The sequence below is a fragment of the Nannobrachium achirus genome (genome assembly GCF_963921795.1).
Source record: "Nannobrachium achirus genome assembly, chromosome: 21".
In the NCBI taxonomy this organism is placed as follows: Eukaryota; Metazoa; Chordata; class Actinopteri; order Myctophiformes; family Myctophidae; genus Nannobrachium; species Nannobrachium achirus.
Window position 1 is genome coordinate 20,356,298 of NC_137828.1, and position 27,909 is coordinate 20,384,206.

The following is a 27,909-nucleotide window of genomic DNA, read 5'->3' on the forward strand; positions in this document are numbered from 1 at the left end:
ATTCAATAACTGTGTTGAAACACTGTCTGAAAGTTCTGAAGCATTAACACAAATAAAAGCGTTCTAATGTCACATATGGCTGTGGTAGGCTACATATTTCAACATGGTATAGCCTAAGCAGTAAGCACTGACAAAAACAGTAAATACTGAATGAACATTATGCCAAACATTCAAGAGAGAAAACAAAATCTTTCTCTCTCTCTCTCTCTCTCTCTCTCTGTGTGTGTGTGTGTGTGTGTGTGTGTGTGTGTGTGGGTGGTAGGAACCACAAGATACGCTGCAACACCGACCGAGTTTAACACGGAATGAATTGACGCTCGTACCAACATCCGGTGTCTCTGTCCGTCGGGTCGACATGTCTCTTCTCCGAGGATTACAAACACTCAAACGAGTGTTTACACCCAGAATATCAAGTAAGATTACATTATCTCAACATATTCAAATGCATACTTATAACGAGACTAACGTAAGTCAACTGTTTAGAGCGTTTTGGTGTTAGTTAGTGACACACTAACCCGTGGAAATAAGCCTCGGCGAGTCGGCTTTCTATGATCTTCTTTTAGTTGACCTTGTACCAGTGATTTGTACTGTCATGAAACTACTTTTTTCTATTGCAAACTTCTAATAAATTCTTCAATCAATCAATCAATCAAAGAGTGAACACCTAAACATTGCAGGCACCTCAATGTGAAGCTGACCGTTGGCCATTTCTTATCCGACCTTAATTATACCGCTTATGTTTCCAATATGTGGGGTGGGGGGGGGGGGGGGGTTGGAAAATGGTATATGACTGGGGTCTTCAACGTTTTCAGGCCAAGGACCCCTTAGTTGAGAGATGAAGCAGGGACCCCCCTACTACATATACTAAACATTAACACGAATCCAACATGGACTGATGGCAGTGCTGTCAAACAAGTCGATGAAAATCTGCATAACGCATTTATACAATATGTAGAGGGGGTCCTAGCTCTGGTCCATAGCGTTAGTGGAGTTCTCCACTAACACTATGGACCAGAGCTAAGGGGGTCCCTGCTTCATTTCTCTTGGCCTGAAAACGTTGAAGACCCCTTATGTACAGTATTCCAGATACACAGCCAGCCATAGATCATCCCTATGCCCTCCCAGGTAGCAGACTCATCGAGGTGACATTAAAAGTTGTGGCGCTGCGTGTGTGTACTCACCCAATAATGAATTGCTGCAACTTGGAAGACAGATACAGTATTGTCCTCTTGTTTCATATCCATTTGAAGGTGCTGGCAGGTGCGGTGCGATTGTGCGGGGTAGCTGCTCCCCAAGAATATTCAGTTCAGTCCTGCAATCATTTTGGGCTGTGTCGCGGGCAGAGAATGTCGTCCAAAAGTAGCTCGTGGAAAAGTGTCAATATTTTACTAAACACACATTTTTGGCCAGAACTTTCAAATCGATATGAAAGACGATGACAATTAGCAGACCCCCAAGTCGCATCAATTCATTAATTGGGTGAGTACACACAGAGCGCCACTGGAATTCATGAAATGTATATGCAATAATTATTATCACAGCCATTCTATGGCTTGGCATAAACAAAGTTGAAGGGTAAATGTAGCGTACTTTACATGTTCAAATCATTACTTTTCAGACCATTTTTCAAAGCATACAATTATTATTATTATTATTATTTACATTTTAGAAAATGTAGAATAGATTTAGTAAATGACAGATTAAAACAATTTAACATTGAGTTGCCCACAATGTTTAGTTGCCTACTCTGTTACTGTTTTAACATGTGACTTTTGTCTCATTGTCTGTTCCAGATGTAAAGAGTCTGTCCACCGCCCCAAGTGTGACTGAGACGCAACACAACGATGACCAGGTATGAACACTTCAACTAACACCAGTGGGGACAAACTACTCAACTCCAGTACTTGAGTAAAAGTAGATTATTTTTACTCAAGTAATGGAGTTGAGTAGTTTCTCCCCACTGCTCTTAGATACTCCTGGTCAAATATTACTTAGCTTCAAGTGAAAGTTGCTCTGCCCCTAGGTGGGGTTGGCGAAACGGCGTTTCTGTTTGGAGTTTGCATGTTCTCCCCGGCTATTATGTGTCCGTAGGAGATGCATTGTAAAGGAGCTCTTGTTTTAGCTGGTGACGACGGAGGCACGCCGTCTCAGGCGACCTTGATCCACGTGAGACACGGCAGAGCGAGCGGTAGTGAGTCGCGTGTCGAGTGTTGCGAAGGTCACATGATCCGACTCAGCGTTGTTAGAAGTTGTAAACCAGGGGGAATAGTAAATCTTCATCCCCCCGACTTTCGGTACCTTGCGCTGTCCAATTGAACACAGCAGAGCGCTCCCTACCTCCGGTTCAGCCAATCACAAGCCGCGGCCAACAACACATCTCCTACGGACACCATAATCGCTCCTCCCTGTGTCTCCTAGGGTAGGTACTAGGTACCCTCACAAAAAACATGCATTAATCCTCCCCCTGGCCAGCCGGGGCGCCTCATGCAGGGGAAAGGAACTGGTTGGAATAACGTGTTTCTTCCACACGCTACGTCCAACCGGAGAAACTCCCCCGTCAGGTGAAAAAAAAAAGCTGCTTGGACTCCTCATGCATAGAAGGAAGCATGAGGTCAGTCTGTTGCTCTCCCCAGGTTGGAAGACGGAGTGTAGCGCCCAGGAAAATAGGTTACAAAAATCTTGGGATAAAAATTTCAGAAAGAAAAGCTTTTATTAAAAAGAAAATTACAAATTAAAGTACATTCTTTATGTTAATATCAATGCATTGCTGTAATGAAATTTCCAGAAATGTTCAACAAAAGGGAAGTAGCAGATCTTTGAGTTCCTTGTAAGCTTGTAGATTGGCTGCCTTTATTATTTTTATTTTATTTTATTTTATATCATTTTTATCCCACGATTTTGCAACCCATTTTCACCCAGTGCCAATTGCCTATGTAATCCTGGGCTCTGCTCTCCCTCTGCCACGCCTGGGGAGACAACGGACTGACCTCATGCTTCCTTCAATGCATGAGTAGTCCAAGTTGTTTCTTTTCACCTGACAGGGGGGATTTCCCCGGGATGGATGTAGCGCGTGGAAGGAACACGTTATTCCAACCAGTTCCTTTCCCCTCCATCAAGCGTCCCGGCTCGCCAGGGGGAGGCAGACCAGGATTACTGCAAGTTTTTGTGAGGGTATCAACCCTAGGAGACACAGGGAGAACATGCAAACTCCACACAGAAAGGCCCTATCGCCGACCCCACCTAGGGTGTGGGTGCTGATGATGCGGAGGGAGTGCCTTTATTATTTTTGAAATAGTTTAAAACTTTTCACTTCAATGACATGACCTAAATAAGGATACATTATTAATGAAATTTCGATTGACTGTTAACTTGCACCCCTACTCATGTTATACTTTGAAGTTACAATTCTTGATGCACATTATCTCTAACAGCAAATATTGTATGTGCTCTTCACTCATAAGCCTTTAAAGATGGACAATCCATTCAAGCAACCACCCAAAGTCTGTATTCTTCACAATATCACAGTGGATTATAAGAATGTCCAGGTTAGTATTGAACATTTTGATTAATTTGTTTGTGTTTGTCTGTTTGGTTAAACTATGGAGCAAGAACAATGTACTGTAAGTGCCTCTAGAACTTACATTAGCACATACAAGACATTATTGTTATGTCTCAATTAAACTTTCATAAAAACCATCAGACCTTGTATGAGAAACATTACACAACGCACGATAACCTTTTTTCTATTGATTACTCACGCAATGGAGACTTGAGTTCAATAATCTTTTTAGTTTTTTGTCGCATTCCTAAGACAAAAATGTGATTGTAGTAAATGTACCCCCATTGGTTCCGGATGGGGACCTGAATGCATTACTTGGGTCCCTATCCGGAATCATGCAGTAACGGTGCCTATGGTACAATCTTTTTGGAACTGGATTTAATAAATGAACAGATTTAATAAATAAAGTAAAGTTAGAGATTCAAATTATGTTGGTCCAAATTAAGAATTCTAGTGGCTCTATCTTGATTCATATTATCTTTGTTGAAGTTGTATTGATCAAATTCATTTGCAGTGCTCTGCTCTTTTCTTTACAGCTTTTGTCCCAGTTCATATCTCCTCATACTGGTAGAATTTATGGCCGACACTTAACAGGTGAAGAATATAAATGATATAACAATGTACTGTATATACAACAATACTATACAGCAGGGGTTTTCAAAGTGGGTGACGGGGCACCCTGGGGTGCCGTGACAGCAGTCCAGGGGTGCCGCGAGATCATTTGATAATAGTTGGAATTTATTTGGACACTTAAGAAATATATTTAGTAATTAGTATCATTATAAACTTGAAATACGTTATTTCCAGTCAGTTCTAACCAAAATGTCTATTATCTCGTTTTCCTTGCAACATAATCGCTAAAATATGCTATAAGTATAAGGTACCGGGAGTGAAAATTATGAATATAATGTAGGTGTGCCTCGGATGAAAGATACATTTCTAGGGGTGCCTTGAGCCCAAAAGGTTTGGGAACCCCTGCAATACAGTAGTCTCATGTACAGACTTTTTAGTTGCAGAGTAATAAACATAAGATGGAAGTAGATTGTCAGGTTAAGCATTTTGTGTCTGTGTTTTATTTTACAGGCTTATGTGCAAAAAAACAACGGGATGTCACTAAAGCAATTAAAAAGGCCAGAACAATGGGTAAGTCTACTCTACATAATGTTCTAAGTTGTTAACCAAATAGTGCCGGCGGTTTTCCCATGGTTCCTGGCAACAATCTTAACGTTGACATTTTTAAAGCCTTTTTTTTTTTTAGATATGGACGACATACAGTACATAATCACCCTGTCATTTTATTACCAAATGTCAAGTTCCATGCTGCTCAGGTTACAGTATCTGATTAAAGCACTTGAATTATGAGCACATTATTATGAGTATCCTGATTATATTTAAAGAAAATACAAATATTTTAAAATGTATTGATATTGTAGATGTATGTACATTGTCAATTTGCCTCTAATACATTATCAAATGATAGTTTCCATACTTCATTTGTCTTGAGTGGTAATTCTCTAGTTAATGACAATGCATTATCACTTTTTTTCTTCACACACAGGTTTCATGTCAGTGACCCACAAACATCCGCAGTTCATGAAAGACCCGACCATCTGTGATATCAGACACTTGCAATAGTTTTGGATGATTCTTTGTTTTTTTGTTTCTTTCTTTTTTTTTTCAACCTGGGCCCCATTTTCCACTTGTAGTCTGAATCAGTTACAATAATTTAGTGGGTATTTCTTTTTTTGTCTGTAGCTTCACATAACTTCTAAGCACCACAACTCCAGACAGCTGTCTGCTGCTGGCTCCTCCATTTTCCTTCCCGCCTTAAAGACTTGCTGGATCTCCTGAGGGAATGACGCCTCTGCCCTCTGTGTCTCCTCCCTCCTGCGGTGAACGTCTCGCCGCTGCACGACCCTCCGTAGAGATGAAGCTGTAGATATTGTAGCCGTTCACAATTCACATGGACTCAAGTTCTCAGTCGCCACTGCTGATTTCAGTCATTTGGAGTCCAGCATGGCTTTCTCTTGTCTAAGTCTTGGCTTTATCTAAATGATGATACTTAGTTGTCTATAAATGCTTATATTTTGAGTTAAAATCTCGTTATCTTCCAAGTGGTTGCCTATATGTAGAACAGTAGGAACATGTATGGGTTTAAAACAATAATAGCAAAGCCTAATTTTATCATTAGAAACTGCGCTAGTGGGAGACTTCTTTCACAAATCGCAGACATGTGAATCAGAGACCAGAATTGGTGCGCTATCATGGGCAGAGAGATACATGTGGCCACTCATTATTTGTCCACTAGAGGGTGCACTCTGCAAACTAGTACCCTCATGTTATGGTTGCTGGTATGGAGGCATCAACATCTCTCCACGGAGAGGAGCTCTTCAGCCTGTTGAGTCCTCTTTCAGTCATGTCTCCTCCTCTGTATTCAAATTAAGTACATGCTTTTTCTCTCCTCCTGATATTCTGTAACCAGCCACTGTACAACCTTTTAACCAAACATATTTAAATATTACAAAGATGAACAATTATCCCAAACATTTCCAGTTTTATGTTGTGGTGCTACTCTGGGTTATTTTGTCTTTATCTTGTGTGCTGAAATGTAGGCTACCTTAGGTTTTCTAAACGGATTGGAGGACATGCATTGTTGTTTTTTTGAGTGACACTGACGGCTTCATAGTTCATTGCACCTAAAATATAACTTGTGTTGAAAGGACATAATATGCTACAGATGGCATGACTGAGTTTAACCTATCAATGCCACTTCAAACAAACATTTAGAGAAACTCAGTCAACGTGTTGTCATGTTGGTTTCCTCAGAGACCACACAGTGCCATATACCAGTGGTTCTTATAGTGGATTACAGGGACATTGTGGGTCCTTTATGGGGGTCTAGATTGACCCATACAAGTCTGTAACTAACAGTATACTGACGGGTCCATTTGGTTCCATTTATAGACTGTCAGTGTTAAGGCGAGACCTTGAAATGTAAAAGTTTGAGAAACACTGCCATATACCATTGCACTTATAAGTCATTCAGGAATCAGGAAGAGGACACATTTACTGACATCCTCACAAGTGTCAAAGTTACTCCACAGATGACTACAAGTCAAAGTTGATCTGTCAAATGTACTTGAGTTAAAGTACCGGAGTGCAATACATAAGTATTCAAATTAAGTACATGCTTTTAAAAATAGAAAATAGATGTACTGTATAAAAGCTTGTAGATCTGCTATATGTTCACTGTTTGAAAGAGGGCAGGTCAATTCAGTCACTCAAATCAACAGCACAATATTTGCCTTTTGAAATGTACGGGAATGAAATTACTCCCAAATAAAATCAAGTCAAATGGTTCCAAATACCCAAAAACATTGGGTCATTTAAAATGGGTTAAACTGTTTTTCTTTTTACTGTAATGAATCATCACTGCTGATACATGGGCTCTGTCTGAAATCATTCACTACTCCCTACTCTCTGAAATAGTTTTAATATAGTGTCCTATATAGTGAGCTCATCTGCAAAATGGAAAAACACTTACTTGGGTCACCATTGATAATGATACAGATGTGATGCAATCAGGGCAGGAATTTCAGGGAGGCCATGAAGGCCATGGCCGTCGTTGCCCCTCGGTTTGGCCTTGTGCCCCTCAAAAAAATGGCATGGCCTGAGGCCACTGTGGCCTTAATGCCCCAGCTGACTGTAGGCCTACCACTTTCTCCTCTGTCTCTTTCTTGCCAATATGTAGACACCAGTGTCTCTTACTTGTCACCATACCAAAAAATATCTTCCAAGCCAATGTATGATCTAATTTTAACATAGGAGTTTAAGAGCTACGTTTCTCAAATGCCTTTTGACATTAACACTCTAATAAAGAGCCCGGGTTTTTTACGCGAATGAATGATGACCGGTAGATGACGTCAATATGACAATTCTTCTCTAATTGTCTTTAGTGCTTTGAAAAGTTTAAAGCCATTACTAGGAAAAAATAGAAAGTGAAGAAGGTAAGAAAGTAGACAAAAGTTCAGAGATCACCATGGAAATAATACACTTGACTTTTAAAGCAATTTTTGAAAATGGGTTATAAATTGCTCCATCTACGCCTTCTCTCTCTCAGCTTTCCTACTTACTGGGATGAGGACTAACCACTCTCCCTCTTTAAAAACACATGTGTTCTCCATCACGTCTACTTGACTAGTATACATTTAGTATTTTATTCATAGTAATATTATTGACCACTCCTTTTGTATGTCCGTGGCAAAAATATATTTTGAGGAAAATGGCCATCACAAGCCCAGGGGTTGATGACCCCTGACCAACGCAGTAAGTTTGATTTGTGCAGGGCTGAGGTTTCTTTCACTGCAGATAATCTGCATTTCAAAATCATCCTTAACCCCTAAATTCAATTAATTCTTTCAATGGTCTAAACCTTTTTATTTATTTTATTTGATGGCCTTCCTGCCCTAGCATTTGGCCTTTGTGCCCTAAAAAAAACACCAAAGGCCAATTGGCCTTGCCCCTAAAACGACGGAATTCTAGGCCTGGATGCAATACAAGAGTGTGGTTTAGCCAACACCACCTCTGGGCAATTGATGATACACCGGTAAATTGGCCTTAGAGAAGACAGGCTTGTCAGGTTGTGCTACAAAGATAGACTGAGTTACTATATAGGGCCCAAGGTGGAAAGGCCTTAATTATTTTATACTTTAGCTATTGAAAAATAGAAGATAATAGCTTGTAGATCTTTGAATATGTATTTTTTTAAGCGAACGTTTGTAGGCTAACTCAAATGTTGCTTCTGGGGGGGTCCCTGGAACTAAATGTTTTGAGATGGGGGTCCGTGGCCAAATACATATCATTTTGGGGGTCCTTCACATGAAAAAGTTTGAGCACCATTGACAAATAAACATAGGTTTTTCAAAAAACGTTTGAAGGATTTGAAATATTCAAAGACTTGCACACATTTTCACAATTTTCTATTTTTCAATACTTAAAGCACAAAATAATGTGTAATTATGCATTCCCCAAGGACCCCAACCCATTCCCAGTCTAAATGGATTAAACCCCTCCCCCATGAAGAACATTCATGGTGGGCCCGCAGTGAATCCTTGTAGGCTTGTACCCAGGGCCCAGAATTTGGTGCGACACCCCTGCACACCATGCTCAAATGTATAATCCCTAACAATGTCCATTTTGTAACTCTTAGAGAGCGTACAGAGGGTGTTTTGCTTTATGGAGAAGCAATGCAGCTTATAAAGCCAAACCTGACCTCAGCCTAAATGTTTTATACCGGAAAAGATTGTCGATGCTCCCTGGCTACGCAGATTGTGCGCAGCCAGTACGCACACGCGGATACGCAAATTACGCTCACTGCGCTGGCTGCGTCCAGTGGCTGCCTGCCTTGGGATGCCTTGCCTCCGAAACGGCACACAACCCAAAACCCTTTGATGATGATGATGATGTGACCTCGCAAATACCTGGAGGAAGCCATCAGTCCCAACAGGTAGGCTAGAGGCAGCATCATGCATTATTTTATTGTTTTGAGAATAGGGGGCATTTGAATTTTGTTGATAAGAGATCATATTTAACCTAGCCTCCCTTCTCCCGAATAGGCTACATGGTTATTATAGCCGAAACATTTACGCCTGCCTTTACTGGCACGGAGCTTCGAGTGGGTCTTTGTCAAAACAGAATAAATTGGCTGTAGGCTGTAGCTTATGGCTATTGGCTACATTTATGACTGGAATCGATTCATGCACGATGTGATCTCCTGTATGTGATGTGATGTCGTCTATTCAGGGGGTGTCCGATGCTTGCAATTATTGGAGAGCAGTTATTCACGATGCAAACACAACATCTGTTTAAAATGAAATGCTATAATAATTATTAATGTGGTTGGCTATATAGCCTATCCATATTATGCTGTTTATCTTAACCACTATTTGGCATTTCAAACACTGCCTGGGTGAACCACCTCCTCCTCATTTCAATAGATAGCCTAGCCCTAGCCTATCATTACATTATCTTTTGCATGCCCGAGACAAACGAATATCAATTCCGAAGCCAATACGGCTAGGAGAACAGAACAGATTGGGTTAATGTAAGCAGTAAGCTCAAGTGCATCAATCCACCGTATTGAATGATTATTCATAAAAAGAAATAAAGCCTTAATCAGATTTGTGAAGGCACATCAATCTTTATATCCAGAGATCTATCGAGTGTGTGTGTGTGTGTGTGTGTGTGTGTGTGAGTGTGTGTGTGTGTGAGAGAGAGAGAGAGGGAGAGAGAGATTTTACATCTGATGGAAGAGCTCAAAGTCTCGAACTGCAGCTCAATGTTCAAATGTATTGCTTTCATTTAAATTTTATATTTATTTAATTCTTTTGCAAGTACATGTATGGCTTTCACTCCTATAACACAATAATTGTAGGCTACTTTTGACTCCACTACATTTCTAAGAAACACTCTTGTAACCTTGTAAATAGGCTAGTTACAAAATAACTATATTATGAATCAACAATTAAGGCCTACCTTACCTAAGCCCGACGATCTACAACTTGTCAGCGAGTGATCATGTAGATCTGCTATTTTATAAACTATTTGGGAGAACCATGGATTGATTTTTTTTTTCTGAAATGTTTAAAATTTCAACACAGCCATGTGTTGATCGGTGTTGAAGAAAATGTGCTTCCTCGAATGATGATGATTTATGATGATGAGGCCTACTGATTATATTTAATGTCCACTCCACCCATTGCTTTCAATCACCAGTTCTTTTATTTAATTATATTTGAATTAATTATATTTTTAGCACAAGAACCAACTTGTCACTCAGACACTCAGTGAAATTGAGGGCATAGCACATTTGCTGTATGTATTATTCAGGGCTTGTCATTTGTTTATAGGCTATTTTAAGAACAGACCAACTGTGCACTTGGCAGTAGAGTCAGGAGGACCAGATCCAGGAAGTCTCCAATGACACTGCGTGGGCAACATATAATTACTGTAATGCACAGCACACACATATGCATCTAGATTGACCTGTGAATCATGCATGTGCATGTGCATGTGCATGCGCACGTCTCACACACACACACACACACACACACACACACACACACACACACACACACACACACACACACACACACACCCTTCCTCTGTGTGCCTTTAAGTAAGTCTCTTTTGAGTGGTAGTTTCCTTGTGTCTGAACTCTGGGCCCTATGTCTCTTCTCTTTTATATTAAACATAGGTCTGTATGACAGACATGTCATATATGACAGATAGTTACTACCTAGCCAATTTGCCTTAAAGCACAGATTCTCAAAAAATGTACTTGAGTGTAATACTCAAGTTGTTACTGTCCACCACTGCTTTCCTGTGTTGTGTTTGACAACTGTCTGCGGTCACAACGTGTGGCTGGTCTACATCATCAGTCACGATCATCAGTCATAATAAGGTTGAGAGTGACAGCTGGAACTGGATGCTTTGGGGGGAGGGGGATTATTTGAGTTATGATCGGTGTATAAGTATATAAAAAATGCAAACCCTTGGGGGATCCTGGTCAACAACACATATAGGGTCAAAGTGGTTGATTTGGTCAGGTCTGGTACATTTAGGCACTAAAGTCCAGTCCACAGCAGTCATTTACAACAAAAATGTTGCAATACGTTACATAGAGAAACTGCAGCGGTCTGAATTGTTCTGGCACAGTTTTGGGAAGTACAGTAGTTCTCAAGTTGCAACTTGTTGCATGGCAAGTCATGACTGGCTTCTAGACATACATTTTTCAAACGGGGTCAGGGAGACTTAATCCCTGCCGCTGTTCAAGGGCAGCCTTAAGCCTGATTCATACATATGACACTGACGCGCGCAGAGAATAGCCGACCTACTGTACAAGCACATACTGTATATAGCTAGGGTTGGGATCATTAGGATTTTAACGATTCTGGTTCCTTAACGATTACATTTTTACGGTCTGATTCCTTAACACACATAGCCTATTCTCTTCCGCAAGTCAATCATACATATACATATATCACACAACTCTTGAGAGTACACATTTTTCAACTGAGAGTTTATAAAGTTTTCTATTGCCATTGCATACATATCATATTATTATAATGGCTCTAAATGTGAGGGGTTACTTGAGGCAGTTCCAAATGGACCCTTACATGGTCTGGAAGAAGAGTGTACAAATGGAACCAAATGAACCCATTTGTGCACTGAGTTGTGGTGGTTCTTAAAATGAAAACGTTTGAGAAACAGTGTGCAATTGCAATTGTTTTTTTTTCTAATTGAATTTAAATTTATTTTTATTTATTTTTGCGTGCGTGCCTTTTACCCCCTTTTCTCCCCGTTATGTTAATTGATTCCTCCCCACACACATTTCTGTGTTGTCACTGCTGTTGTATCCTACGGACTCACCTGCCGGTGAGGAGCCCCCACCAGGAGGACGTAGAGCCTTCATCCTACTCCTCCTGTCCAACACTCCCTGCTGACAGGTGCCGCCACAGCCTGTAGGATTACCTTCATTGACAAATCTCACCCTCCCCGCCCGGCGTCCCTGCTCCAATTGTTTTCGTATAGATGCTGGACAAAGTTATTATTATTTATCCCACGATTTTGTAAACCCTTTTTCACCCAGTGCCAATTGCCTAAGCTGTAATCCTGGGCTCTGCTCTCCCTCTGCCAACCTGGGGAGGGCCCAACTGAAAACTGATAACTGAGATCATGCTTCCTTAAGTGCATGAGGAGTGGTCAGACCGCTTCTTATCACCTGACAGGAGGAGCTTCCCCGGTTGGATGTAGCACATGGAAGGAACGTGTTATTCCAACCAGTTCCTTTACCCTCCAACAGCCTCCCCGGCTGGCCATGGGGAGGCATTATAGAGACCAGGATTACTGCATGTTTTTGTGAGGGTATATACCCTAGGAGACACAGGGAGAACATGCAAACTCCACACAGAAAGGCCCTTTTGCCAACCCCACCTAGTGTGTGGGCACTGATGACGCGGAGGAGAGAACACAAACCCAGCGCCCACAGCATCCCCTGGCGGGAATCAAACCCAGGACCTTCTAGCTGTGAGGCGACAGTGCTACCGACTGTGCCGCCATGCCCCCGATGCTAGACAAAGTTGGATGTTCCACGGTGGATACAAACTCACTCAGTGATGTTGCTAGGTTTTCAATGTAATGGGTCCCGGGACCCACAGGTGGTCAGTCCCGCGACGACACACGCATTATGTATCAACGGTGCAAACATCAAAACGGACTTTAATTTAAACAAATAGTGGCAAATAGCTACTTGTAGTTAATAAAGGACATGGATTTACAAGACAATCTCAATCATCTCATCAATAATGCTGTAGAGATTCCACCACATGCAGCTCAGCTGGTGCAGTGAAATGACTGATAGCAGGAAGGATAGAGTTGTATGTGTCCTGGGGATGCAGTGATGCTTAGTTTAATGCGTCCTTTATTAAAAATATTTGTCAGGGACGCAGGATGCAGGGATAGTAGCATCACTGCTCACAACCTTCACGGTGGTGGGCACTGGGGAGGCACCTTTAGCACAGCTGTATTGTAATTGTATAGCAGACGTGAAGTCCACATACCGGTACCAGCTCTGACAGTGTGATAAAACCGGTTTCCGGAAACGTCTCCAAATGTGATGGAACCGATTCCGGTTCTTACATTCTTGATCCGGTTCATCCGGTTCCTTCAGTTCCAGATCCCAACCCTGCACACAACGTGTGGCAAATGTGATTGTAATGCTATGGAATGGTTTTGTGCCACTGTTAGCTCAGTGGTCCTCAACCTATGGGTCGGGACCCCCAGGGGCGTCCCCAAATTATTTTGGGGGTCCCCAGATGATTAGCTTAATGTGCAACATTGTTTTCTCACTCAACAGTAAACAAACCAACATGAAGTTTAAGTGAATAGAGGGTATCTGCACATTTCTGAAGTGACAATTTAAGGACTTTTTAATACATCTAAAATGGCAAATTAAACATTGGCCAAACTTTCAAATATTAGAGGCATAAATTGTGAAAATAGACGATCTACATGTTCACAACGCCTTGCAACGCGTGTAGATCGGCTATTTTCACAATGTAATATTTTACAAAATGTAATGCCTCAGCTCGTCAGCAGTTAAGATATGATTCTTTTGGGGGTCGTGGCCTGAAAAGGTTGAGAACCACTGGTGTAGCTGGTACCCTAGACTGAAATTAACGTGGTGAAGTCTGTGATTACTTTGTAAAATTAAAAGGATAGAGGGATTGGCAGCAGAGGCCATTATTTCGCTTTTTTTATCTGTATATATCCGTATATATATTTTTAACCACTTTGAACTTTGGGTACCTATTTTGGTAAATTCTCATTATAGGTGAACATTAAAAAAATTAAAAGTAAAGTTCAGATTATGTGTATGTATGTAGCCTATAATGACTGTTTTCCTTGTTCATTGTATAAAGTTAAATGTTATTTCCATATGATGATTAAAAAAAATATACACTTAATTTAAGTCTTTAGGGCACGGTCACACCAAAGTTTAATTCTACCGATGAGGGTGGATTCTGACAATGCTTTTTTGAAGAAGAAGAAGAAGAAGAAGAAATCCGCTAAATTGTCAGGCCTTCAAGTCCAGTCCTATATTGTGCTGATCAAGAGCAATGGTCACCGAACTATGGCCATTTAAAGGGATAAACAGCTCTAGTGCCCCATTTGTGTGCACTCCCCTTTGCCAAAAAATAGCCGATCTACAAGCTTGTAGATTTGCTATTTTTTGGCAAACGTTTCGCCCCAGGATAATGGATGTTGGGTATATTTTGATTATCGCGATAATATCGTATATTGCAATTTCTTTGGTCACAATAATCGTGACAATTCTTTTATGGGTGGGGCTCTACACATTGGGATGTTGTGTCCATTTCTGAGCTACCTGCGCTGCACTAGTGCAGGTCTCAGTTTCACCAAGCTGATTTTGTTTGTATGTGTGTGTGTGTGTGGGTGCGCGCGCGTGCGTGTACATGCGTGTGTTCGTGTGTGCAGTGCTCATTACTGTGTGTCCCGCAGACCCTGCTATGGTGAGGTGTGTCAGCGATGACGGATGTGCAGGCGACCTATGAGGACTTCATGGTCTCGCGGCGGACAGGACGCAGGAACGCCGTCCACGACCTCCCCCCCACTGCCCCCGGGGAACAGGGGCCCGCCGACCTGGCACAGGGCCTGGCTCAGCTCAACGTCAACAAGTCAGGTGAGAATGGAGAGGGACAGAAAAAACGCAATCGTCATCGACGATGTACAATAGTAATAATCTCCTATTTCTGTAGCGTGAGGCGGTATGATGTACAAGTACATCCCCCCAGCTAGTGTTGTTCTTTACAGCAAATGTAGTTTTAGTCATCTAGTCTTGAATAAAATCTAATTTAGTTTTAGTCATATTTTAGTAATCAGAAAAGTTTTAGACTAAATCTACAGTTGATTTAGTCTGCAATTTTGGCGGGCCTTGATGATGTCGTAATGGCTGATTTTACAGTGAAAATAGCCAATCTGCAACACCTGAGCGCAACCAAACACAAAATGACTCTTCTGTCTCAGTTTTAGTCATCCATAGCTTAGTTTTTATTTCGTTTTCGTCTGTGAGAAGTAGTCGACGAAAGTTTTTCATCCTTTTCTTTTACATATTTGTTATTGTCTTTCTTTCTTTCTCCATGCATGTTATCTGTGGATCCGTCATTCCATCCACCTGTCAGGCAATGAGGGAGAAGGATCGGAGAAAATCCAGGATTCTTCAGCCAAGGAACAGGAGGGTCAAGCTGAGGGCAGCTAACTGGATGACATTACTCCTATATCATCTAATTCCCCTCTAAAACCCTGACCCCCCAGCTGGCTCCTAACAGCTGGAACTGGGCCACTAAACATCGCTGCCAACTGCATGAACACAATCCTCCATTTCCGTTGGCAGAGCGACCCGGCCTCGCCATGGCCTCATCCCGCTGCACTCGGGTGTGCTCCGATTCCCTTAAAAAGCCTCCCTCTCCTTGGCACCTTTCCTTCACGGCTACTGATATGAGATTGAGTGTGAAAGCATGCTAAGGCGAGAGCGGCGACATGGCCTGTCCACCCGTCGGTGGTCCGCAGAGGAACGGAAAGATGGGACGGAGGCTTTTCAAGGTTTTTTGGAGCGAACTCAAGTGCTTCTACAGAACCAGGAACTCCCTCCTCAACTATCTATGGATATAGCTCGGCTAATATAGGTCTGTGTCTAGGTCAGTGATTTTCATATGCAATTGATATGCAATTGACCCCATCTGAAAATATTCGCAAATGGTTTTGCCTTTTTTTCCAAGAGCTTTTGAATAGGCCTATAGCAGATCTACAAGTGTCATAAAACTTGTCGCATCACAATGCGTTGTGAGCGCGTTGTGAGCTGAGCTTGTTCTACACCTTCTTTTTTTTTTACCTACCGAAGCCCAACAAAGCTCATGGTCAGTAGGAGTATGCTGCAGCCTTTAATCACTGAACAGTTGTGCTTACCCTTTGTCGACTCCTACAATTCAATCTGTCCAGGATTCAACACCAAGAACTCAGTGGATGGATTCCACAGGAGCCAACTCTCCTGTGACTAATCTCACACCTTGTTGCCAAAAGAGATAATTTGGCTGTACTGTCTGGGTTCAATAAAGGGCATTTCCAGTAACCATTTAAGCCCTAAATAGTTCTTGGTATGACATAGCGATAAATAGCTGAAGCAGTCATTTTTGTGATGTTGATATTTCTAAATTTAAAACTGTGCTGCATATGGGTATGATGCATGCTCTTGTGTAATATTTTGTTTAAAATAATGTATACTTTTCATTTCATTGTGCAGACAAAAAGATTTCAATACTGCTTGCACTGAAATACACTGAGATGTAATTCATAATTATGTATTGAATTATAATCTGGATTTGATGTAGGTTTGTATGTAATTGCAACCAATAATGTTTTTATTCCACTTCTGAATTCTCCTGAAAGTTAACTCTTCACTGTGTTAGAGAAAATAATCTACTGAAATAACGACACCATAGCAACAATACACTGCCATGTTCTAAACCAGTGGTTCTCAAACATTTTAATTTCAAGGACCCCAAATATGGGCCAAGGGACATGGGCCATGGGCCAAGGAAGGAGTTATGGGGTCGGACCCCCCGAGGACCCCTGGGGGTCCCCAGTAGGTAATAAATACCTATCTTGTGTATAACAGGCGTTCACAAACTTGTTTTATACCAGGACCCCATTCATTTTATGGGGGACATTTTTTGTTGACTCCACACTTGATTCATAGTGCACTTGCAAAGTCGAAATAGAGCATATTTAAAAACAAAGCATACATAGTTAGCCTTGAATAGGAATATTTATTAGAAAATACATTTACAAAATAATTGTAAATGGACTGCAAAGTACAAGAAGTATGAAGTATTGAAAAAGATGCAAGTATGCGTTTACATTCCACCATTGCCAACTGGCAGAAATATATCAACAGAGTGTTAATTGAGGAGAAAAAAAGATAGATCAACATAATTTAATTCAATCTGGATATAAAGATATTCATATCCTGTGAATTATGTTTTCCTCATTAGAAACGTGTATTTGTAAGTAGAAAACGGTCACTGCCACTGGTTTATAAGATACATAATTCATAATGTATTTTTGTAAGTTTGAGGGAGACAACAAATGTCTCCGTCTGTGTCTTGAGCTGAAAATCTGTGGGAACCCCTGCTCTAATGTATTCAATTTAAAAAAAATGTTTTTTCTTCTTCTTAAACAACAAAAAAATACCAACAATTTGAAGACATGACTGGAACAATGGCAAGATGTCTGTTGTATTTGATTGACATTAACTAGTACTAGTTTCCTCAGTTGTTTGTGATTTGATAAGCAGCTGTAATGCGCTGTAGATGGCCTAGAATGTCCTTGATAGTGCTTTGTTTTATACCAGTGGTTCTCAACCTATTCTGACTGGACCGGGGCCCTCTTGAAAATATTGAAAGTCTTTGCGGCCCACACAGTTGACTGCATTTTCAGAGCATGTTTATTTTAATGACCAATTGATCGATTGTGTTCCGTAGTATACTACTATACTTCACATTCTTTGGTTTAACAATGAAAATAAATGTTTCTATGTTTTAAAGAAAAAAATAACATGATATTTAAATTATACATTAATTATTTGTATATTAATGTATCATTAAAATCCTAGTGTTTTGTCAATTATCTGGAAGCCCACCTGAAGTATCTTCTCGGCCCACCAGTGTGCCCCCCCTGGCCCACAGATTGAGAATCACTGTTTTATACTGTTTTATACTGTTTCATGTGTTTTCATTCTTTCTGTGACTCTCTCACAAGGCCTTCCATCTTGCATTGTTATTTGTTGATCTTATATGAATTTGTTTCTCGATGAGATTGTTAGTTACTACTGTGCTTGATTAAATTCAACCTGTGGAAAATAGCCAATTATTATTATTATTATTATTACCAGTAAGACTCCCTAATCGGGAGATAAGCGACCGTAGGTCGCTTATCTCCACATAAGTACGCTTTTGAATACTTACTGCATGAGTAGGCTCAAGTAGCCTACTCGAGAACTTTAACTCAAGTACAAATTAATATTTGACCAAAAGTAATTATACTTTGACACAAGAACTGGGGATCAGTACTTTGTCCACCACTGATTACACCAGTATATCTGTCAGTATATCTGTCCTCTTCCTGAATGACATCATATCTTTTCTCAACTTTTATCCTACGATTTTGTAATTCGCCCAGTGCCAATTGCCTAAGCTGTAATCCTGGGCGCTACCCTCCCTCTGCCAACCTGGGGAGAGCCGCTAACTGAGCTCATGCTTCCTTCAATGCACAAGGAATGAGCAAGCCGCTTCTTATCACCTGACAGGGTGGATAAGAAGGGGTATAGGACGTAAGTCACGTAACGTGTGGAAGGAACACGTTATTCCAACCAGTTCCTTTCCCCTCCATCAGGCCCCCCGGTTGGCCAGGGGGAGGCAGAATAGAGACCAGGATTACTGCATGTTTTTTGTGAGATTTGATGACATCATATAAGTGTAATGGTATGGCCCTATGTGGCATTGGCCTAAAGGTCTCTGTGGAAACTAAGTAACCAACACGATGAAAGCTTCTCTAAATGTGTGTTTGAAGTGGCACTGATATGGCTTGGGCCTTCATTCAACTCATGCCCTATTAACTTTTCATTTTTACAAAAAGTTATGAGAATTAGACAAGCTCGGATCTTATGTAGATATTGTGTGCTTGTTGATTTCTACCTGTAGGCCTAATGACATGACGGAAATAGGAACGCCGGGTTTAAAGCCGCAAACTGTATCCGGGGTGCATGGCCATGTATAGCTGAAGGAGTAGAGAGGCCGCCTGCCTGCATGGGAATGAGAAGGTTCACTACCCAGTCTGTGTGTCGATTTGTCCCAAGGCAAAGGCAAAGCAAGGCACTTAACCACTTAAACCCCAGTCGCGTTGTGAGCTTGTCCATCTTCTATTTTCAGGGAAAGCTTTCCCCACAATAACAGAATAGACACTATAGACCCCTGAGGGACTGCATGCGCTCAACCATATGGGGTTTAAGTGGTTAACCCCTAACTTCTCCCTGTAGATTGTCTATTTTCACTATTTTTTAAATAGGGCTTAAGTGGATAATTCAACAATTATTTGAGCAGGTTTAGGTGCAAAATCAGCTCAAGTTATACATTCAACCAGCTGTTGATTACAGCCATGTACAGTTACTGTCCTATCAAGATGAGAGCCCCGACAATCAGCCAATTCATAATGAAAGCCAAGTCAGCACAGAGCCATCATTGTGTGGGTGAGTGAGCGAGCAATAGAGAGAGAGAGAGAGAGAGATCCAGTCAGATAAGGATTTTGTTGTGGTGACAACATGGTCATCCAAGCATCCATCCAGTAACACATCTTTTATGTGAGCCAGCAAGCATCTGACTGTGAATCACTCCATTCAAGTTACACATGTGTTCAGTATGGTCAGTATGACAGTTTCAGTGTGTGTGCCCTCTGGCCCATGTCAGTCTGTTTGAACTAACATTGGCCGGGGGAGACAGTAGTTTCAGTGTCTCTGCATGGGCTACAATACCAGCTTTTAAAATGAAGTGTTTCACAAAGAAAAACAAAAGACATTCCAAATAAAACAGACACAAGTATACATAGTCCTAGGCCTACTGTATTCGGCAATGATATTACTTCATGGAGAAGTAGAGGTTGCCTCCCACACCCCCCCTGCTGTTCAAAACAAACAATGCACTTACGTCAGGATCCCATTGGCCAGAGGAATGGCTAGTTGTTATTATATTTCATGTGCATAACATATTAATGCTCTCAAGATAAGTAAGTAAGTAAGTACATTTTATTTGTATAGCACTTTTCACAGAGATAACTCACAGACTGCGGCTCTCAGGCCACGCGGAACGGCATTCCAGAGTCTGGGCGCTACAGACTGAAAAGCTCTATCACCTTTGGTGATTAGCCTGGTTCGAGGAATGACCAGTAGACCCTGGTCAGCAGACCTTAGGGTCCTGCTGCATGAGCACATATGGTTCTAGCAGGTCTGTCAGATATTCAGGTGCTTGGCCATGCAAGGCTCTAAAAGTGAGCACCAGGACCTTGAACTGAACTCTAAAATGTACAGGAAGCCAGTGCAAGGAGGCCAGAATTGGTGTAATGTGACACCTTCTGCTGACAGCCTTGCTGCAGTATTTTGGATGAACTTAAGGCGGTCTAAGGAAGTTTTATTGAGGCAGGTGAGAACTGAGTTGCAATAATCAAGGCGAGATGAAACAAAGGCATGGATAATCTTTTCTAGGTCGGAATGTGAAACAATTGACCTAAGTTTTGCAATATTCCTAAGGTGGAAAAAACAGGTAGGCCTACTTGTCACCGACTTTATGTGCGAGTCAAGGTTCATGACCTGATCAAACTTGACCCCAAGGTTCCTGATGTTGGAGCTTACATTATTTGTGAGGGACGGACGTAGGCCTACCCCATAGACATAGAGCCAGTGTGTGTGTGTGTGTGTGTGTGTGTGTGTGTGTGTGTGTGTGTGTGTGTGTGTGGGTGTGTGTGTGTGTGTGTGTGTGTGTGTGTGTGTGTGTGTGTGTGTGTGATCATGTATTCAACTGTATGCAATCATTTCATCCATAATTCCGACAAATTACCGTAGGCTACCCGAGGTTATATCAAAATGTCACATTTTTGAATGAATGTTTATGCCCTGGCACAGACACTACATTATTAGTTATTACTAGACAGATAGTCCCCCCAGGCTATGGGATCTGGGTGCGCGCGCACACACACACGCACGCACGCACGCACGCTTGGTTAGCTCTCTCGAAGTATAGTTAGTATACCTACCTTGAATAGATTACATGGTAAACATGCAGTCATGCACATAATATATTAATATAAAAAAAAGAAGAAGATCTTCTCATGGCAGACACTAGAAACACTATTGTCAAGATGTCATTCAGGAAGATTTCCAAATCATTGTGATTGTGTTGCTATGGGTTGGGAGCTTAACAATGGCTAAACATTGCTATCTATTAGGAGGTGATAAATCAGGCTGTAAGGACAGAGCTAGCCTGATTTCAGAATCAGTTCACTCTGATTGATTGATTGATTGAAGAATTTATTAGAAGTTTGCAATAGAAAAAAGTACAGTTTCATGACAGTACAAATCACTGGTACAAGGTGTGTGTGTGTGTGTGTGTGTGTGTGTGTGTGTGTGTGTTTGATTGATTGAAGACTTTATTAGAAGTTTGCATAGAAAAAGGTACAGTTTCATGACGGTACAGTTCACTGGTACAAGGTCTACTAAAAGGAGATCCATGAAAAGACTAAGCTTATTTCCACTGGAAACCATTGAAGTATCTCATATAACATTGAATGACAGACAAATAGAACACAGTACTATGCAGTAGATATGTAAAGAAAAACAAAAAAAGAAAACAGTAAGTCTAAACAAACAGTATACAAAGAAGGGGCAGGGGAGGGTAGGGTTGGGCTAGGTTCATTTTTTTTTACCAGTTGCGAACGGCTGCTGCCTGTAAGTGGTTTTTCAGGGCAATTTTAAAGGATGCTAGTGATCCACACTCCTTTATGGCCTTCGGTAAGGCTTTCCACATTTTGGTGGTATAGCCACACACACACACACACACACACACACACACACACACACACACACACACACACACACACACACACACACACACACAGGGGAAGAGCCAATGGAGTCCTTGGATACTGGTAAGTGGGGCGTGGCCTCCAGTTGCTAGTGGCATCCATCGTCTGTACAACACAGAGACAGAGCCTGGAGAGGAAGATGATGATGGATCAGTTTGAAGGTGAGATATTTTAACAACAACAAGAACACACACCTCTGGCTCAATAGAGAAGCATAACAATGCTAATTCGTTTTCCAAACCTTTCGTTTCCCCGCGCTGCAGCAGCTCCTATTGTTCTCTTTGGTGACCTCTTTGTTTTGTGTGCTGTTTAAGTCCCAAGAAGCCTCGACTTTGACTTGGCTGTGCGCCGCGTGCAGCGACAATATCCGATCTACAAGCTCACAACGGGTCGCTGCGCGACTTGTTGTGAGCGTGTAGATCTGACATTTTCGGTGCAGCGTGACAGCCGGGGCGCAACTTTTTAATGCTGCTTGTAGGGCCCGACTGGGTGTGATCATCTGCTCCACATCCCAGTGTCATAGCTTGCTGCAGATAGCCTGTGTTGTTAGCATCATGCTACCTGGCTTATACATCACTTTGTTGTAGCTTTACTGTATTTGGGTTTCATTTTTTTGTTGGTTAGCTCTCTCGAAGTATAGTTAGTATACCTACCTTGAATAGATTACATGGTAAACATGCAGTCATGCACATAATATATTAATATAAAAAAAAGAAGAAGATCTTCTCATGGCAGACACTAGAAACACTATTGTCAAGATGTCATTCAGGAAGCTTTCCAAATCATTGTGATTGTGTTGCTATGGGGTGGGAGCTTAACAATGGCTAAACATTGCTATCTATTAGGAGGTGATAAATCAGGCTGTAAGGACAGAGCTAGCCTGATTTCAGAATCAGTTCACTCTGATTGATTGATTGATTGAAGAATTTATTAGAAGTTTGCAATAGAAAAAAGTACAGTTTCATGACAGTACAAATCACTGGTACAAGGTCAACTAAAAGGAGATCCTAGAAAGCCGAGGCTTATTTCCACAGGAACCACACTTTAAGTATCTCATATAACATTGAAAGACAGACGGATAGAACATAGTACTTTATCTAGGATAATATCAGTTTCAAAAGCATAACATCAAATACAAAGGCAGAAAAAAGAAAAAAGGGGGAGGGGGGGAGCATGGGGGCTTAATCTATTTACAAGTCACGGGTAGCAGCTGTCTGAAGGTGACTTTACATACCAATTTTGAAGGAGGCTAGGGATTTGCTCTCCTTTAGGGCTTGAGGAAGGGCGTTCCACATGTTGATGGTGTAGCAGGAGAACGAGTTAGAGCCTTGTTTAGTGTTAAACTGAGAGAGTGGGCGGGTCTATTGGCTGGAGCCAGGCAAGGACAGAGCAGCTTAAGAGTGGGCAGTGGGCAGTGGCACCTATAAGTGACCTACCTGTCCTAAATATTGTGGGCACCTCAATGTGAAATTGGATTTCTTTCATCTGTAAACATATAAAAAGCATAACGTATAAATAAATAAATGATTTGAACGTGCACAGAACATCACTATCAGACCCAAATGTACCCTTCTTTTTGCCCATAATGACCTGAAATGACTTTACCTTAATATTCAAGCATGTTCTTGTTCCAATCATGTATAGCCTACTTCAAAGTTCAGACCATTTCCTGAAGCATACTGTACAGTTATTCATTCTTTGGTGTTTTACATTCTGTAAAATGATTAGCCAATCCCACAGTATAGTATAGGTGCCCACTCTCCCGGTCAGCAGCCTGCCTGTCACAGCTGCTGTGGATGTTTGCGATTCACTCAAATGAACTGAACCGTAGCTAACTAGGCATTACTTGTCTTGCTTGTGAGCTGATATAGCCATCATGGACGATGAGATTTGACATTTTGATGTCAGATTAGATGTCAGGCTCACTGACTTAAATTCATTCCAGCTGTTGGTCCATTATAGTAGCGCAGTGGTTCTCAAACATTTTCATGTCAAGGAGGGCTCCCTCAAATTAATATGTATTTGGCTGAAGACCCCCAAATGAAAACATTTTTGTGCCAACATGGACTCCCATACAAGTTGTTAAAATGTTTCACACTGTATGGCATGCTAATGTTTTGAGACATTGTATTTTATTACTATGTAACTACACAATAGTAAATAAATAATTCTACACAATAAATAAATATATGTTTTAAATCTCAATCTCAATATGGATCTTTATACGTTTTGCCATAATCATGTAGCTCTACCACAGAGGCACAGCCATGACAGCAATGGCTTGTAGACCCTCAGTTTTCAAATACTTGATGTATATTGGTTTACACTTTAAAGTGATTTAACGGATTGTGATGCTATATTAACTAAATGTACCTGGGGACCCCCTGGAACCCCGAAGGACCCCAGGGGGTCCCCAGGACCACTGAATGAACCCTCCATCTTTCACTTCATTACAGATGGTGATGCTCCTCCTGCAGAGGAACTGGCTCCATGTCAAATCTGCGGAAGGAACTTCTTCCCCAAAGTGCTGGTAAATACAATCACCAAAATGTCAAAACTCTGTGCACATCAACACATCTCATAATCTAATAGGCAAATTGTAGGGTGAAACCACTGACCCTGTGGTCTAGCACAGTGGTTCTCAACATTTCAGGCCGCGACCCCCAAAATAATCATATTTGAACTGGGGACCCCCCACCGTAACAAGCACTAAGAGTTGAGGCGTACGTTTTGTATAACACAGCCTATTGTGAAAATAGCAGGTCTACATGCTCACAACGCCTCGCAACGCATGTTTTCACAATGTTTGCCTAATATTTGACAATTTGGCCAATGTTTAATTTGTCATTTTAGAGGTAATAAAAAGGCCTTAAAATGTACAGATACCCTCTACACCAGGGGTATTCAACTAGGTTGGGCAGGGGGCCACAATAGTAAAATTACTTAAAGTCGGGGGCCTCACAACGAAAAAGTATGGCCAAGAACACACACACACACAGTATACGCACGTCGCACACACACATGGGCAGTGTGTGCGTGCGTGCACGTCAAAGTTTCTTGTTGGTTTCTCTGCACACACACAATAGCGAGCAACTTTGACGCGCACACACAGTGTTTGTGTGTAAAAGGCAGAGGGAGGAGCAGCAACACAGCACCAGGTGTAGCACGACGGGGCATGCTTGAGGGGCGGAGCTTTTGTACCTGTAACTGACTTGATATTCAGTAGCCAATCAAAAGTACAGAAGGCTCATGACGTATTACAGTATCACTGTGTTAGTGTGTTACATGCGACGGTGATACTATATGTTATATGCTACCCCAGATATGATTAAAAAAACAAAGTGGTCTTGTTCCACAATGCTGTAAAATAAAGTAAAGTTTCTTTTTACAGGGGTTCAGAGATGACTATTTTATTTGTATAATATGTACAATATATGCACAAATAAATAGCTTAATTCACTACAGGGACTTTAAAGTTGTGCTCATCTCATCTTTCATGCATGGAGAAATATTTATGATGAAAATGATTGCCTGTAATCAATAATAATAATAATAATAGCCATTGTTCTTTTCCCCCACCTGTAGAAAAAGCATATTCCCATCTGTCAGAAGGCAGCAGCCAAGAGGAGGAAAGTGTTTGACTCCAGTCGACAGAGAGCAGAGGGCACAGATATCCCCACCCTCAAACCCATCAAAGCAAAGAAGGTCAGATTGAATATATATATATATAAATGACAGTTATTTAAGTTGGTAATTATTAAATTAACATTAGGGGCAAATGACAATTTATCAAGTCCAGCCTGTGATCCACCCCTCCTCTGCAGGAGTAATATAAATAAATGTGTTTTGCAAAAATCTACTTCCTGGTGGTGCTATTACAGGCTGATGTATGCATGCAGTTTTGCGCCCGATTGGTCCAACGGAAGAAAAAAACGTATTTTGTAAAAATGGGCCTCCTGGTGGCACTATAATAGGCCGATGTGGGAAATGTGGGCCGATCACAGTAAATGCTGAAGATTCACCCTGCATTTGGCAGACCAATGTGACAAGTGGATACTGAGGACTGAAACCAAATAGGAGTTAGTATACTAGGAAGGAGCAGGGCGATCACATTGCTGAAAAGACACTCACATGACAGTGGACTACTTCTGTCACAAGTCATCAGCCTGCAGCATCCCTTTAGTGTTTAGCCTTGCACATCCAGTCCCCGCTTTGATTCCTGACCGGCTAGACCATTATGTCATTCCCTACTCTAAGGGTGGGCAAACCTTGCTGGCTGACGTGATCACCCAAAGCCAGACAGTGGAAACCACCATGGTTTTTACTGTAACATCGTATTATAGGCCGCTGATTAGAATAAAACAAGTATAGAATGAGTCTGTAATTTACTATGAATAATAAGTATGATAAATTCTATCAGAGGAGAAAATATCTATGCACTTGACATCAGTGGTTAATAATGGGATTTTTTTATCAATTCAATTTCATTGATCAAGTTAATAGGCCAAGTTTAGTTTTTGTCATTGTCTTTTGAATACAATTCCATTTAGTCCTATTTTAGTAATCTGTAGTTCACAAGGCCTGACCTCGATTTGTCGAATAATCGATCAAGGGAGTCTTAGTCGACTACCAATCTCTTAGTCAAATATTGGAAAAGAAAAATCGATTAGACTGAGAGAAAAATCATTAAGCACCCCCCACAGCCCAAATGGAATGATCATCTATTGCATAAAATGCATTCCGACTGATTTGATTGCCAATCTCTCTGCCAATTTTTTGTTTTTGTAATTGCATAATATTCGACCAATCAGATTCAACTATACAAATCCTTTGTCGGGGACAGGCCTACTAAATATAAGATTTTAGTCAACTAAATCTACAGTTGAGTTAAGTATAATACATCGTTTTAAAGATGGGGTTTCCTCCTACAACATAATCATCAGGTATTATGATTCTACTCAGCGAAAGTGTACAGAAAGTGTTAACATTTGTATTTGTGTTTTTTATGTGGCCACACCCACCTGTCCATTAAGTAGGCCTGGTTGTCAGGTGGGTGGTGACCCAGCTGAAGTTAGCCACACCCACATAATATGTTGTTGGATGGTGAAAATGGGAAGGGATGATATTATATTTAATTATATCTGTGTATTTCAATTGGGCCTTTTGACCCAGAGCCCCAGAAGTAACCAAAACTACACAGGGAAGATATATAATATTTGCATATTATAACCACACCTGGGGGTCTATTAGAGTAATGTTAACTCCATAGACACATACAACAATGAAGAAGTACAAAACATTCTTCCTTTTAGTACATATTTGTTTAAATGTTAGGACAATGAGGTTGTGCGTGTGTATTTAATTGGCATCCATTCCTCCTATTAGGTAGAACCCCCCAAGAAGCAGTCCAACTGGCGCAAGAAACATGAAGATTTCATCAGCACCATCCGTGCAGCCAGAGGCCTCAATCAGACCCTGAAAGAAGGGGGGGCCTTGCCCCCACCGCCTCCCCCCACTCTCGACCCAGGTAACACAGAAATGGCCCTGTGTAAGCCCCATTCATCCTTGGTTTGCGCGGTGAGAATAACCGACCTACAAGCTCACAACTCATCGCAAACAGCGCATTGTGAGCTTGTATCGGGCTCGTCGGAGCATAGAATCAGGCTTTACACCTGCTATCAGTAATGTGATTCATACACATATTTCAGTCAGATTACTTTTACCCCTGGTTAACATGGGCGCATAGCGTTGTTTCGATGTGTCATTAGTCTGAGTTCCCATTAGTCCGAGGCTGGTGAATGCTAACCTGCCGACGCTGGTGAATGTTAACCTGGGGAATGCTAACCCTAAACCTAACCTCGGACTAATGGGACCTCGGACTATCAAGATTTTCCCGGTTAAAATGTGTCCCCAAGTACACAATTGTTCTTTTGGCATTTAATTATGTGCAGTGCACATTTGTAGAAGTTGATCGCCATAAACGAGAGCTACCTCAGCTCTACAATTACTGAGAAATGTCCACTGGAAGCTTGTTAACACGTTGTAGCAAAGCTAATGCAATCAAATGTTATCAGCTAGCCGGT

At 41.3% G+C, this 27,909-nt stretch overlaps 2 protein-coding genes across 3 annotated transcripts in view; both read left to right on the plus strand.

The window, feature by feature from the left end:
- Positions 1 to 335: 335 nt before the first annotated feature.
- mrps18c (mitochondrial ribosomal protein S18C) overlaps positions 336 to 27,909 on the plus strand; it is a 162,563-nt gene continuing 134,989 nt past the window's right edge. Inside the window, exons 1-6 of one of the 2 annotated variants that reach the window (XR_013963210.1) lie at positions 336 to 413; positions 1,794 to 1,852; positions 3,462 to 3,545; positions 4,096 to 4,153; positions 4,643 to 4,702; positions 5,118 to 5,813. Coding sequence is in view for 1 of the 2 variants with exons in the window: in XM_080752291.1 (XP_080608417.1) it covers positions 356 to 413; positions 1,794 to 1,852; positions 3,462 to 3,545; positions 4,096 to 4,153; positions 4,643 to 4,702; positions 5,118 to 5,194 (396 nt within the window). In the remaining variant the exon portion in view is untranslated. Of the gene's footprint in view, positions 414 to 1,793; positions 1,853 to 3,461; positions 3,546 to 4,095; positions 4,154 to 4,642; positions 4,703 to 5,117; positions 6,881 to 27,909 lie in introns of those variants that run through there. The other variant, XM_080752291.1, reaches the window with a different exon arrangement.
- zc2hc1a (zinc finger, C2HC-type containing 1A) overlaps positions 14,669 to 27,909 on the plus strand; it is a gene marked incomplete at its 5' end in the record, with an annotated part of 25,024 nt that continues 11,783 nt past the window's right edge. Inside the window, 4 exons of the mRNA XM_080751674.1 lie at positions 14,669 to 14,822; positions 24,283 to 24,356; positions 25,412 to 25,531; positions 27,212 to 27,353. Of these exons, the coding sequence (XP_080607800.1) occupies positions 14,669 to 14,822; positions 24,283 to 24,356; positions 25,412 to 25,531; positions 27,212 to 27,353 (490 nt within the window). The remainder of the gene's footprint in view (positions 14,823 to 24,282; positions 24,357 to 25,411; positions 25,532 to 27,211; positions 27,354 to 27,909) is intronic.